This window comes from Notechis scutatus, chromosome Z, assembly GCF_049901735.1.
Source record: "Notechis scutatus isolate UNSWTSFEM ecotype Mainland chromosome Z, rNotScu1.2, whole genome shotgun sequence".
NCBI lineage: Eukaryota > Metazoa > Chordata > Lepidosauria > Squamata > Elapidae > Notechis > Notechis scutatus.
Window position 1 is genome coordinate 98,063,235 of NC_142025.1, and position 14,836 is coordinate 98,078,070.

At 36.3% G+C, this 14,836-nt stretch overlaps 1 protein-coding gene across 2 annotated transcripts; it reads right to left on the reverse strand.

The window, feature by feature from the left end:
- Positions 1–5,210: 5,210 nt before the first annotated feature.
- LOC148129020 (uncharacterized) lies at positions 5,211–14,469 on the reverse strand. 2 transcript variants are annotated; one of them, XM_087945150.1, is made up of 5 exons: positions 14,336–14,469; positions 13,140–13,443; positions 11,989–12,051; positions 7,725–7,889; positions 5,211–5,438 (listed from the first exon to the last, which is right to left on the reverse strand). In XM_087945150.1, the coding sequence occupies exons 2-5, from the start codon at positions 13,243–13,245 to the stop codon at positions 5,314–5,316; spliced, it is 459 nt and encodes a 152-aa protein (XP_087801276.1). In that variant the 5' UTR covers positions 13,246–13,443; positions 14,336–14,469; the 3' UTR covers positions 5,211–5,313. The 2 variants fall into 2 exon arrangements, with proteins under 2 accessions (XP_087801276.1, XP_087801277.1); XM_087945151.1 differs by lacking the exon at positions 14,336–14,469 and having other exon boundaries at positions 5,320–5,438; positions 7,744–7,889; positions 13,140–13,383.
- Between the last annotated feature and the right edge of the window lie 367 nt (positions 14,470–14,836).

Genomic DNA, 14,836 nt, shown 5'->3' on the forward strand with positions numbered 1-14,836 from the left:
GTAAAGAACATAGCAAGAGTTAAAGATAATCCATATTGCAGATATTGCTCTCAAATACTTTATAAAGGAGCAATGCTGCATAAAATCAGGAGTATGGAGCCCACAGTTTTCAGAGCCAGCTGAAGGGGTAGGACAGATAAGGTCTGTTTCTGTGTCATTTGATTCATTGAGAAAGAACACCTGGATCATGCTTTTGTGGATTGATCCAACTTTACAAGATGTTGAGAAAATCCTTTGAGTAAGGGATTTTGCCGTACTTAATCATTTAATTAATTAATTATCACTTAAATTCTTTAGTTGATCTACATGTATAAGCCTTTTGACCACAGTTTTCTCACGATCTATTATTATAAAAGGACCAAAGGAATAGGGATTTTCCTGTCTCTTCTCAAAGAAAGCTTTCCTATCCTAGGTGTTCTTAATAAATCCAATTTTACCTCAGGTATAAGGAAACTATACCAGATCAGATTCCTCCTATTGTGTATCCTTGACCAAAGAACAATTTAGATCTTGAGCAGATACACATGGAGTTGTGAGAGAGGAAGGGATAGTCAGCTGGATCAGCTTTGGCACTTCATTGGGAGACAGATGTCACAGATCATCCTCACACACAAACATCAAATTAAACTGTCCTGGATGGAGGAAAGGTTAGATATTTTATCTGCTACTAATTTAGCCCTAATTATCAAAATAACAACTCCAATATTCCATTGCAAGCTTACAAATTACTACCTGATACAAACTTAATATTGTGATCTAAATTCATCAAAATGTTAATGAATTATTTTTACTTGCTTCATCCTGGCTTCAGTTCCTGCACTGTGAGAGTTCAGCATGGTAGAGCAAACCACATTTCCAACCCATTCGTTCCCCTTTTTTCCATTTATTTCAAATTTCATGTTATTGTTATTGACTTTAAAGACTCGCAGCCTGCCCCATCTCCAAAGAAAGTCAGCAATATCATCACAAGAACGTCTCTAAGGAAAAAAGATAATAAGATCACAGATACAAAATCACAAAAGGACACAAATGAAATCCTTGAGGTTAGCTTATTATCTAAATCAATCCAAGTCATCAAAAAGCAATTGCTGTGGTTCACAAGGCTTTGTTGAAGCAAATAATCCACATTGCAATTTAATGTGGTGAGGTAGTTTGACAGCATGCTGAAATAATACTTGGGATCTCACAGTGCAGAACAATAAATTATCCAATCTCTTTTAGGTGAATCTAGTTATGTGAAGCCAGTCATGGCTAATCTGGGCAAATGATGCTTTTTACAGAAGCCATTGGTCACCAGAGAAACTTAAATACTGCCTTTAGAAATGATACCAAAATTTTAGAGACACTCTTGATGAGTGAGGCCAACTCAGAAAATCTCAGAAAATCTTTTCTGAACAACCCTTGTGGAACAAATCTCCAGCTATGGAAGAAATAATATGAAAGTATAATATTTTCCTATGCTTTACTTTACCATTCAGGCAACAGAAAGCAATAAGTTACTATTTTTCTTCCTTTGGGTCACTAAAATGGAGTAAATTAATTACACTGGCTGAAGAGTAATTTGCCAATTTCAGTGCATTTCAGGTAATCCTAATTGATGGACTACTTGTTCAGCAATTGTTCAAAGTCACAATGGCATTGAACAAAAAGACATATGACTAGTCCTCGTAGTTGTAATTTTTATGTAATCACTATTTGTGTACTTGGCAACCAGCTCAAAATTGCAATGGTAACAGCACTTCACAATCATGTGATCGCCATTTGCAACTTTCACTGCTGCAGTCTGAAAAGCAAAAGTCTATAGAGAAGCTGGCAGGAATTGCAGATGGTGATCGTGTGATGTCATCTCAATGATTGTATAGGATTCACTTAATGGCAGAACCAGAACATCTGCAAATGCCATTGTAAGTTGGCATGATCACAGACATCACATTTTACCATCATGTTACTTAGTGACAGAATCGCTAATCCCAGTTGTTGATAAACAAGAACTATCTGTATAGTGCTTCTGGGATCAAGGGATTTGGGTTTCAAGCCCTCATATAACACATTCTCCTGAGGATGCAATAAATGAAACGACTCAAACTTTTCTTCTGGTAGCTCTAAAATTTCATTAAAAATCCCCTTTGCAGATTCAAAGAATTGACAGAAAAAAGGGACATATGGAAAGGCAAGAAAAGAAAGAAGCAATAAGTATAAATTTTGACCACGGCAGAAATCGGGATGAGACACAGTTGATTTGCTGTCTAAGCTAGAGGAGCAAATGACATTTTCTACTTGCCCTAGGCAAGATTCACAATATTGTATACAAAGACAACCTAAATAAATGTGCTGCACAAGGCAGAAAATTGTATCTTTTTTTCTTCTATTGCTATCAGTAAAAATACAGTAACAAATTAAGTAACTAAAATCTTCATGCATATTCAGGATATTTGGCATTGTCTGCCTCTAGCAGCCAGCTCCCTTATATAATGGTGGAATCAGCTCTGAGCTAAATGATGGGCTTAATGTCAGAGGTGGGATTCTTCCTGGTCGGTCTGGTTCTATAAAACCAGTTGTTATGATTCTGCCCAGTTCAGAGAACCGGCAAATTGCACCACTGACTGGCCCTGCCCCACCCCACCCCGCCCACTCACTCCTTACCTGGCGTGCACACCATCCAACTAGCCTGCGTTAGCCTAATTTTTGGTAAGTTGCTATTTTTCCTTTTATTTTCCGATCATCAGCTGTTCCTATTATCAGCTGTGCCAAGGATTTAGATTAGCTAGAAAGCAGGAAATCATTAGCTAATCTAAAAGCAGAGCTGAACCTTTCTTAGGACTGAAGCTTCTATTTTTCAGAGCAGACTCAGTAGCAGATGGCAGAAAGATAGATCTCTAAGTGAATCTGTGATTCTGTGAGCAACTCAATCTGCCTGATTGCTTTGTCTGATTTTGGGTAAAAGTTGCTCTTTTTTATATATAAAAAATTCAATATTTACAATATTATAATGGTGTGTTGTGAATTAATTTTGTGAGTTTGCTTGCAAGCAAATTTTATGAGACAGACTCAGATAGCAGATTGCAGAATGGTAGATCTCTAAGTGAATCTGGGATTCTGGGATCAACTCAATCTGCCTGCCTGCTTTGCCTGATTTTGGGTAAAAGTTGCTCTTTTTTAAATAAAAAGTTCAATATTTACATAAATATTCACAATATTTACATACAAGCCATGCCCACCTAGTCATGTGAACAAGCCACGCCCAGTCACCAAGCCACCCCCCACAAATTAGGCCATGCCCACAGAACAGGTTGTTAAGAAATTTGAATCCCATCCCTGCTTAATGTGGTATGGTAACATTTGAAAAGCAGAGTACCATACTGCTTCTTTTCTGAACTAAGGACGGTATTTCACTGTTTATTTTTTTAATGGTTAAGCGCATTTTGGAACTTTCTGAATGTTTCTTATCTCAAAATACCAGAAAACTTTGCCACTATTCCTCAGCATCTACATCTCAGATGTATTCTGAGTCCTGCAAAAAAAAAAAAAAGAGCTTGTAACCTTGAGTCCCCATCACTAGTTTGGTGGATGGCATTAGCAAGCTTACTGAGATAGTTGCTAACCAGTGGCAGATTTATCCAGAAATGGGTTTAACCCTGTCTATTCATACTCACATCAAGAAGAGCAAAATTCTGAGGTATCTTCATCTTGCTTTGAGTAGCTGATGAGATGACAGCATCCTTGTTATTATGCATCAAGATAAATTGTCCAGTAACTCATCCTGTGAGATAAGGTTTTCACTGGAAAGCTGCTCAATTTCTGGAAATGGAACAGTATAGAGGGAGGGAGGAAGCAAACAAGCAAGCCTCTTAGGTCACTAGAAGTAAGCAACCAAATAGAAAATGACATTTGGTTCATGGTTACCGATATCAGACGTACATTTTATTTAGTACTTCAGTCAATCAGAATAGAGCTGAAGGGACCTTGGAGGTCTTCTAGTCCAACCCTTGCTCAAGCAGGAGAACCTATACCACTTCAGACAAGTGGCTGTCCAGGCTCTTCTTAAAAACCTCCAGTGATGAAGCACCCACAATTTCTGAAGGCAAGCTGTTCCCCAGATTAATTGTCCTCACTGTTAGGAAGTTTCTCCTTAATTCCAGGTTGCTTGAAACCTTGATTAGTTTCCATTCATTGTTGCTTGTCTTGCCTTCTGATGCTTTGGAAAATAAGTTGATCTTTGTGAGAGCCCCTCAAATACTGGAATACTGTTATCATGTCACCCCTAGTCCTTCTTTTCTCCAGACTAGCCATATCCATTTCCTGCATTCTTCATATGGTTCAGTGTCTCTCCCTTAATCCTCTTAGTTGCTCTTCTCTGCATTTTTTCCAAAATTTCAACATCTTTTTTTGAAATGTGATGATCAAACTGGATGCAGTATTCCAGGTGTGGTCTTACTAAGGTTTTATAAAGCAATATTAATACTTCACGTGATTTTGATTCTGTGCCTCTGTTTATACAACTGAGGATCGCATTAACTTTTTTGGCTACTGCTTCACACTGCTGGCTCATATTTAAGTGATCGTCCACTAGGACCTATACTTATTTTCCTCAGAAAATAAGCCCTGGTCTGGGTTCATCAAAAATCTGCACACACAGTGTAGTAATACAAGTAGTCCTCACTTAGTGACCACAGTTGGGACCGGTAACTCCATTGCTAAAATCATAACAGAAAATCACATGATCCCAATGGATTTATGACTTTACTTCCCACTTGTTCATTAACTGAAGCAGTTGTTAAGCCAAACTTCATGTGACTGATGATTTTACTTCTCCCAACTCTATTTAACTCTGCTTTTTAAACCCAACTGCAAAACACACAAATGAAGATCACAACTGTGGGATACTACAATGGTTGTAAATGCATGATAGTTGCAAAGCACAGAAACAGCAATCGTGCAACCACAGAATACTACAACACATGGTAAATGTGAAGATTGGTAACAAAGCTATTTTTATACACTGTTGCAAATATGAACAGTCACTAAATGAGGTAGTTGGTAAAAGAGGGCTTACCTGTAGGCAACCTACATTCCAAACCAATCAAAAGTCATCTTGACAAATAATGAAATATAGTTTATTAAATTAATTAATAATTTAATTTTCTTAATAAAATATAACTTTCTTTTTTACTGAATGGTATGTTTTTAACAGAAAAATATAAACTCATGAATTGCTAAATACACAAGGTTTATTGGGGCAGGAAAGGATGTTAATTTACAAGCATGCAAAGCCATTACAAAACCAATTGAACTGTAAGAAATACAATTTTAAAATTATTTTTCCTGTTTATCATCATATTCCAGACCTTTGAAATGGCAGGTTTTGTGATGGACCCATGCATTCCTCATTTTTAAAACTATCCGCTCCAAGCGGGATATACGCTGCTCCAAATCTTTCACTGTAAAAAACAGCATAGAGGGTTTTTTTTAGTAGCCGGAACTATTTTCAACAAGGCATTCGTTCAGCCAATTTACTCAGCATAAAGTTTTAGTGCAATCTTGTGTTTGTTATCCCAAAAATAAATCAACCTGAGTAAGATGGTGCTTTTTCTGTATGAGATAACCAGGCAGAGGCTGAAGGTGGGGTCAAATGCACAATCAGTTTGGAGTCTATGCTAAAACTATGCTCCCAAAAGAGACCTACCAGTAAGTTCCAGACTCCTGTAAATTCAGTTGACTCTTATCTAGTGCTAATTTGCTTTGACTGTTAGTAGATCGGATTCTTGTGTATAGGTAGGTACATGTAAGAAACTTTTAAGAAACTTTTTCTCAGAAGCTGGCCTTGGTCTGGCTTTATCAAAAATTTATGTAATAATGTGTAATAATTACAATAACAGTGTTATTAACAGTGTAATAATACAAGAAGTCCTCACTTAGCAACCACAATTGGGACAAAAACTCCACTGCTAAAAACAGCAGAAAATAACATGCTCCCAAATCCACATGCTGGATTTATGACTTGACTTCCCACTTGTTCATTAAGTGAAACAGATGTTAAGCCAAACTTCATGTGACTGTTGATTTTACTTCTGCCAACTCCTGTTCCTGGTGATTTTTGCCTGATGTTTTATAGCAGAGTGATCAGATAAAAAGAATGAAGTTTGAACCTCTTTTATGGTTTAAGCTACAGTCCACTTTATAGAAGCATTCTAGATTGACAAGACATAGATATCTGTGAGCTGAAGGTTTACAAGAAACTAAGAGAGAAATGAAATGTATTTATACAAGCTGTGATAATCATATAGAAATCAACATGTCTGCAAAATTACAATTACAATTGTTAATAAGCAGTGTTATAGTTATTACAAATACACTATTATTGGTGAATTAATATATCAAGTGGAATAAGTTTAATTATCTCAGATCAAGTTTAGTGAAAGAATTTCTTGAAAATTGGGTTTCAAACTTGTTCCCTTTTGAAACTTTTTTGTTCAACATTAAAGTAGCTCATTTTCCAGTTCAACGCATCTTATGAAGACTCTAGGCCAGATGAATTCATTGATCTCCCAACTTCAGAGTCCACTAGAGTTGGGTGGCCAATAGAAAAAGAACTGGGGGAAAAATTACAAAATATCGTGTCCTGACCATCGAAACTACATGGTTATGGATGAAACATGTAATACAGTGATACCCACCGTCATTAGGGCACTTGGAACCATGTCCAAGAATTTTACAAAATACATCAAGAAATTGCAGCTTCCTGCAATAACACCAGCGGAACTGCAAAAAACTGTGCTACTCGGAACATCATACATTTTAGGAAGCTATTTGGTTGATACATAGGATTCTGGGAGCAAATCATATCAACCATTAGCACCAATCAGTGGTATTTGTGATACGTTGTAAATGTTCAGTTGACTGAGTTTCATGTTTAATCAATAACAGATAATAATAACAGATAACAGATAATAATAATAACAATAACGACAATAATAGATAATAACAGATAACAGATAACAGATAACAGATAACAGATAACAGATAACAGATAACAGATAACAGATAACAGATAACAATAACAATAACAATAATAATAATAATAATAATAATAATAATAATAATAATAATAATGATGATGATGATGATGATGATGATGTCATCAACTCTTTTAAGTTACAGTAGTCCTCAACCTATGATCACAATTGGGACAAGAATTTCCATTGCTAAACAAGTCAGTTGTTAAATTGCACTTGATTTTACAATCTTTTTTGCCATAGTTATTAAGCAAATTACTAGAGTTTTAATTGAATCATGATATTGTTAGCTTCCCACATTCACTTTACTTGTCAGAAGCCAGTTTGGGAAGGTTACATAAGCCTGGATGCTAAAACTATTGTTAAATACATTTATTTGTTTAATTAATGCATATGTTGCTCATCTGTCAAGCACCCATATTTTGATCATGTGACCATGGAGATGCTATGATGGTCGTAAGTGCAAGCACTAATCGTAATTCACTTTTTTATGCCTTTAGTATAAATTTAATGATTTACTACAATATTGTCTTAGCATATTTACTACAGCATGTTATCTGATTTCCCAGAGGACTGAAGTGCATAGGTAGGAAACAAAAAAGCTCAATATAGAACAAAAATATAATTAAAAATCAATTTCCCCCAATCCTTCTTCGACATTGTTTGCCCCTAACTTCTTGATCAAATCATATTAAAAATATTTTTCCTTACTTGTGCAATCCAAGGTTACCTGGATGTTCTGCAGCCCAACTTGGATTTCATCCAATGTAGCCTTCATTGGAGATCTACTGAAATAGCGTGGATTAGTTTGTGTCCCTATCTCTTTGGCTCCAAAATCATTGTTGGTTGAGGAGAGTGGGTATTCAATACCATCATCTTTCAAGGGAGAAAAAAATAATAGCACAATAATTAATTTCTCCTAGAAGAAATGGATTATTTAGACCTCTATCAATCAGGATTAGGTCTGGGTTCAGGACCGACTCACAGTGATTATACTGTTTGATGAAATCTGGTGAAACTGGATTGTAGAATGTAACACCCCCCCACCCCCAATCTTTCTGGATCTGCTAAAGGCCATTGTCATTGGAATTTTTCTGTACTGACATGATCTACATCAGTGGTGGCTAACCTTTTTGGGCTCCTGTGCCAAAAATTGTGAGCGTGCTTGCATACTCGCGCATGCGTGCCAGCACCCAGAAGGCAATGCGCGCCCCCCATGCCCCCTACACATCTGCACACAATCCCCACCCACCCACCAACCCCCGCCACCCCCTTACCTGCATTGTGCCTCATATCTGATTTTCGGCTGGTTTGAGGCCTTTTCAGCCTCCCAGAGGCTTGAGGAAGGCTTCTGCAGGCTTTGCAGGCTGAAAACTAGCCCCATTTCATCACTTCTGGTATTTTTGGAAAAACAGGAAGTGATGAAATGGGGCTAGTTTTCGGTCTGCAAAGCCTGCAGAAGCCTTCCGAAAAAGGCCTCAAACCAGCCGAAAATCAGCTGTGAGGTAAGTTTGCCTTGCATGCTGGCACAAATGGCTCTGCATGCCACCTGTGGCACAGGTGCCATAGGTTCACCATGACGGTTCTACATGAACAATGCTACTGCTGGGATGATCGATGAAGAAAAATGGCTGTGGAAGTATGTGTATACAGATAGTCTTCAGTTAACAACCATTTGTTCAGTAACTATTTCAAGTCATCACAGTGCTGAATGAGAATTATGGCCAGTTCTCGAAATTGTGGCAGTGACATGATTGTGATTCAGGTGCTTTTCCACCAGCTGACAATTATAACAATAGCAGGATTTCTCAAACAACCATACAATTGCCATTTGTGAGCTTCACTGTCAATTTCCAAGTCATGGAAATATGAGGTCACACTTAATGACTGTATGGGATTCACTTAAGCATTGGAATTGCTATTGTAAGGCAATGTGGCCACGTGGTATTACAGTTTACAACTGCATAGTTTGGCAACAGAGTTTCTGGTTTTAATTACTATTATTAACCAAAGATTATTTTGTATGCAGACAAACAGGACAAATCTTTGAAGTAGCCATGTCATCCTTCTAGGTTCTTTTATCAGTTCAAGAGGACTGCTTAGTTTGGGTCAAAGCAAGAATTCTTTTCAAATGTCTTCCTTGTAGAAAACTTTGGTATACATTATTGGAGAACTTGGAATCTAGAAAGGCTGTTCTTTAGTACCTTCTAAAAAGATATTTCACTATATGCAGAAATCAAAAAAAGAACATCTTCCCAAATTATTCAAGCAGCCCAATCTTTTCTTCAAGACTGTACAGTTGTTTCCGAAGTTGTTACTGATTCTTAATATAAACTTGTATGCACTTCCTTAGAGGAGAGAATAGGACAACTTCTAAGGTAAGAAGTACTTTGTATATGCTTTCTTGTGTTGCAAGAGAACCCTTCAAATAATTTTTAGAGACCTAAGATCTATCCACATTCTTGGTTTGTTCATGTATTACAGTACAATGTAGCGGGGTTTGGGGGCTTAAATTGATATATGATTCTAGGCTTGGGCATGTAAATCATGGTTTATAGGTAAATGTATTGTATGAATTCAGCCACAACAAATTAGCTGTACTTTGTTGTTGCTGTCTGATAAAGCTGAATTCAGTACTTTTGAAGTATAATATTCTTAATAATTCATGGCAACAACAAAAATGGAATGCTGGTTGTAAAGTGATGCATAGTGCAAAAATCTCAAAGGAAACAGAAATCAAGTGGTGATCCAATTTCTTGCTCAGTGCAGGAATCCAGCATCTATGGACACATTGACATGTTCTTTCATTTCAGCTTTGTTAACCATTCCTTAAGGGCACATCTACATAATATACCCTTCTTCTAATTCCCAGATGTATTTCAAGTCTAAAATGCAAGTAGTGTTTTCCATCTTTCCCTAATATAAATGTTCCTATTCCCACAACATGGGACACTACAGAAATATCTGAGAAGACTATGTGATGGAACTGGATTCTACCCAACTCCTGTTGGCTGATAACAAGCTAGTATGGGAGCCTCCATGGTACTCATGTTGGATTGACTAGACTGGATTGACATGGCATTATGATAAAAGCAACACCAACAATAACATTAAAAAAATGCTTTCCAAGCACTTTTTTGGTACTGCTACTGTTAGAATAGGTTGACTAGGATCTCTCAAAGTGGTTAGAGTTGTCCCAGTCTCCTACCTTGTCTAGTAATACCAAAAAGCTAGAGAAAGTGGTAGAGATACTCATCCACCACTTTTTCTAACTATACAGACACTGATCTGGACTAATGTCAGAGAAACTGATAATGCAGCAACTCTGAAAAACAAACCTTGATTATTTAAACAGAAAGTTGAACCTGTCACTTTACGAATGGCCAAAGCTTGCTTTCCCATTCCCCTAGGCAACATTAGAAGAAGCAACCGATTGAGATTTTTTCAGATGGATGGGGTATCAAGGAAAATGTTGCATCTCATCAGCCCCTGCTTTCCTGAATCATGGGGATGGCCAAGTGGAAGGCCATTTACAACTACCTAACAATTACCTAATCAATATTTTATTTATTTGTATCACATCTTCATAATTTTTATCAATAAATCAAGGAGTGAAGATACCTTTCTTCTCCTATTTTCTCACAACAGCAGCCCATTGAAGGGAGTAGGGCTGAGATAGAGTGACACATTTTTCCTTGAAAGAATGTATTTCTCTGCAGTACACAATTAGATATGGGAAGTGGGGAATATTGAGTCCCTCCATGACATTCAGAGAACTTGGCCTTTTACATAGCTTGACGATTGAATTATTAAATCTGAATGAAAACCTGCTATGGTTGAACTGATGATAATGAAATGTGCCATCTCTTGGCCAACACATTTAGCAAAGTATTTAGAAAGGCAACTAAATTTTGTGCAATTGCCATTGTTATTGGGAGATTGACAGTTTAGAATTTTTTCCGCTATCGTACATTATATATCTTTATGTTTATCTTTCCTATGCCATTGTAACATTAAATAATTTTTATATTTTGAATTAAATTATTTCCCTTTACTAGCTACTCATGTTCTTGCATTTTCCTTTACCTTTCCCATTTTTAGTTCAATCTTTTGTTGTATTTTGGAATTTATACTGCTCTTATTATTTGGTCTTTGACTATAAATAAAGCTATATTATCACTGTCATTGTTATCATCTAGTAAATTTTAGGATTGTACCACTCCCAGTCACATTTCTAAGGCAAGTATAGATTAGCTATGCAGAAAAATAAATATCACCTCATGGACAGGAAGAAAGCATGTTAAACCTCCTCTCTGAATGTATTTTATAATATCTAAAGCAAGGGATAATTCACCATCCACTTAAATACTGCCCATAAAGTCAATCTATCCTTTGTTTCTAAACAACTTCTACATAATTTTTTACCCTAATAATTGGCTGAAATCTGCTTTCCTGCAATTTATGTTCTAGTTCTGATGTTTGAACTATTACAAAATAACGTCTTTTATTAAAAGCTCAAGAGAAACATAAAGCTCAAGAAAAAATTACAGCACCTTATTTTGGCTCAAATATATTAACTGCATAAACCAATAACTTGAATTTTTCTCATTACCTTTGATTCATTACCGTGTCAACCTACAGATATCAGGGTTTGCATCCGGGTTTTATTCAATGAAAGGTATGTGTTCATTCAACCATAGATCTATCTTCATGGTAAAGGAAATCCATCAATCTGGTCTTCACCAGTCTACCTGACTGGAGCTTCTTTGTTGCATGACAGAATGAAACACTGCCTATATACATTTTTCCTTTCAGAAAGAGTTCTTAATATAAACTTGTATCTATTTCCAACAGAATTTCTTATTGTTGTATTATTGATCTGTGGTGCTGGAATAGGTATTTCATTGGTAGAGGAAAGATGTTTTAATATACAAAACTTTACACAGTAACTGTTTTGTTGATTTGGGGCACATACCTTGACCGGATGATCCTGGCTGTTCTTGGTCATCATCTTCCTCATGGTGAAATATGTAGGCAACTGTCCAAAATAGCAAGGATAGTTGAATAAGTCACCAATCCTACTTTCTATTGAACATATTAAACTATATATATGACCATGTCATTATGCATACAAAGATAGCATTTATGAAATAAGTAATTAAGTTTATATATTATAAAATGTAATATATACATATAATATATAAAATATATTGTATATATTATAAAATGGTGATGGGCCACATATAAAATATAGCCTGAAAACCCTGGAAGTGATAAATTGAGGCCTCTGGCAAAAGGGACCCTCCTTGCATCCCATAAAGTGGAGAGAGTGAGCTTTCTAAGCAATGTACTATCCAACATCTACTGCATTATACTTACTTGATGTCACCCAGGTTTTCCCCTAGATGAATCATGTGGACAAACATAAATGCAGAACAAAAATTATGATGTGATTCCTATTTATTTAGATTTGGCCTCAACCATAAACCCTTCTCTGGGCAGGTGTTTGTCTCATATTTTCCCACAGGATAGGCCAGAAAGTTTATTCATCATCTCTTCCTATCTTTAACAAAAAACTATCTCTTGGGTTCCATTTTGAGGGGGGACATGACACATAAGAAAATTATGAAAAAATAATAATTTTATTTACAAACCATTCTCTGAGAAATCCTATGGCATAATTCAAACTCATGAAATGTCTTCAGGTGAGATATATCAACATTATAGTACAAGGATGCAAAAAAAATCAACAGATCCTTTTACTTTTTGTATTTGGTGTCAACAAAGAAAAACCCTACAGTTCAACAAGTAATGGATACCCTAGCCTAGCTGATATCTGGAGTTCCATGAAAATGTTCAATAATCTTTCAGGGCTATTTTAAGAAGGGAAATGCCTCAATTGAAAATCCAGCAAGTACAGTGGCTGGGTTTATATAACAAGCCCAGATATAATGTGATTTATTTGCTTGAGGCTTAGAGTACACTGTGAACCCATTCACTGGGGTTAAAGTTTGTGGTCCTCCATCACTGTAACTAACTATGGCATATTCTATAAGCCATGTTCAAGCATATCATAGTTTAGCCAGCATTCTATTTCTAAAGCAGAGATAAAAATTATGTTTGTACCTGGAACATCTAAACGATTTGCTTTGGGAGTTGGCCTTCTATCTTCAACCTTTGGACGTTGAGGTTCTGAGAGTTCATCCTTGCAGCAAGTCCAGGACATATCCATATATTCCAATCCTTCAGAGATAAGTCCTTATTTTCTAAGCAGAAAAGAACCCCTTTGGTCCTCTGATACAGGAGCTATCGTCTATGGAAAATCTCTAACTCCCAACCCAGGGGAGGATTCCTGGAGCCTACTGCTTCACACCTCTTTTGGATAGCGTTGACATTCTTACTTTGAATGGGGATCTGCAGCTTTTCCAGCCTAGAACAGAGTATAGAAAAGTGAGAAATAGGGCAGCTAGTGCCTGCCAACTCTAGAAAGTGCATTCCCCTTAAACCTCCCATAAAGCAAACATTACTTGAGAAAGCAAATGCTGGAAAACTCAATTATTTCTCCTGAACCAAATAATGTATTGCTTTCTTAGAGTTTTCTATGTCTCCTGCCTATTTCATGGGCCCCTAAACTAAACAGTTGTTTTATTTAGACCAGTGTTTTCAATTTTGGTACCTTTAAGTTTTGTGGATTTTTAACTCTTAGAATTCCCCAGTCTCATGAAGTCTACATATCTTAAAGGCACTGAAGTTGAGAAACATTGATTCAGGATCTGTTCATCCAACACACTGAGCCACAAACTAGGCAACCATATTTTAGCCCAACATGTTATGTAATCACTCAGCCTGCATGATTATTTTAGAATTCAAGGTGTCATGCAAACTCCCAAAAGGAGGATCATTTAACACACACTGCGAAAATATTACAAAACACAGACAAAATCTTTCAACCAGGACAAAGGGCCTGGTTCCATACTTAAAGAAAGCTTGAAGGTTTTGAAACTAAAAAAATGGGGGAGGGAGAGAAATCATACAGTATTCTATTTTATCCCCACTTCTTCTGAAGTAGGCTGAGCTGAGATAAAAATTTTGGACTTGGATAGGGGAGATTCTGGTTTGCATTTCTCTCTTAATAATGTTCATTATCTTGTTAATGAACATTATTAAGTGGGGGATGCAAATCAGCATCTCTCCTATCCAAGTCCAAAATTTTAAATATTTCTGGAGTAGTTGGTCTCAATGGTGGGCTACTCTCAATTATCACAGAGAGAGTAAATAAAGAACTAGAATTCAAAAGCTTATATAAAATCTAGCTTACACACCCAAATTTATAATGTTGCTTCCTTCCTTCCCGTGCTCTCATTTGCTTTCTTCCAGAAAGAGTCTGCTGATATCTTCACTTGTACCTGGATAAGGTGGTAGAAAAAGCTATTTTCAAATTTAGCAGTTCTGCTTCCATTCTTGATCCATATGTGATACAAAGGAACATTACTTCTTCTTACACTGAAGTATACCTGTTCAGCACAATTCTAAGCATGTGCAAAGAATGTTTGTTACTCCAAATCCCAATTGCTAGGTTGCTTCTCTTTTTAAACATAAGTTCATTGCTTAGTTGCAAAAGTTTTACTAAAGCTTTTATGAAAGTAGTTAAAAACTAATATAAAGTAAGAAAAAGAGAGGGAAAGGGAAATTTAAAAAGTGCAAAGAAAAATACAAAGTAGCTTCTGATTTTCTTTATAGCAGTTAAAAGTACAATTATAAGGTAACTCAATTTTTTATCATCTATTCTGTACAATCATTGAAACTGAATCATGTTCATTTTT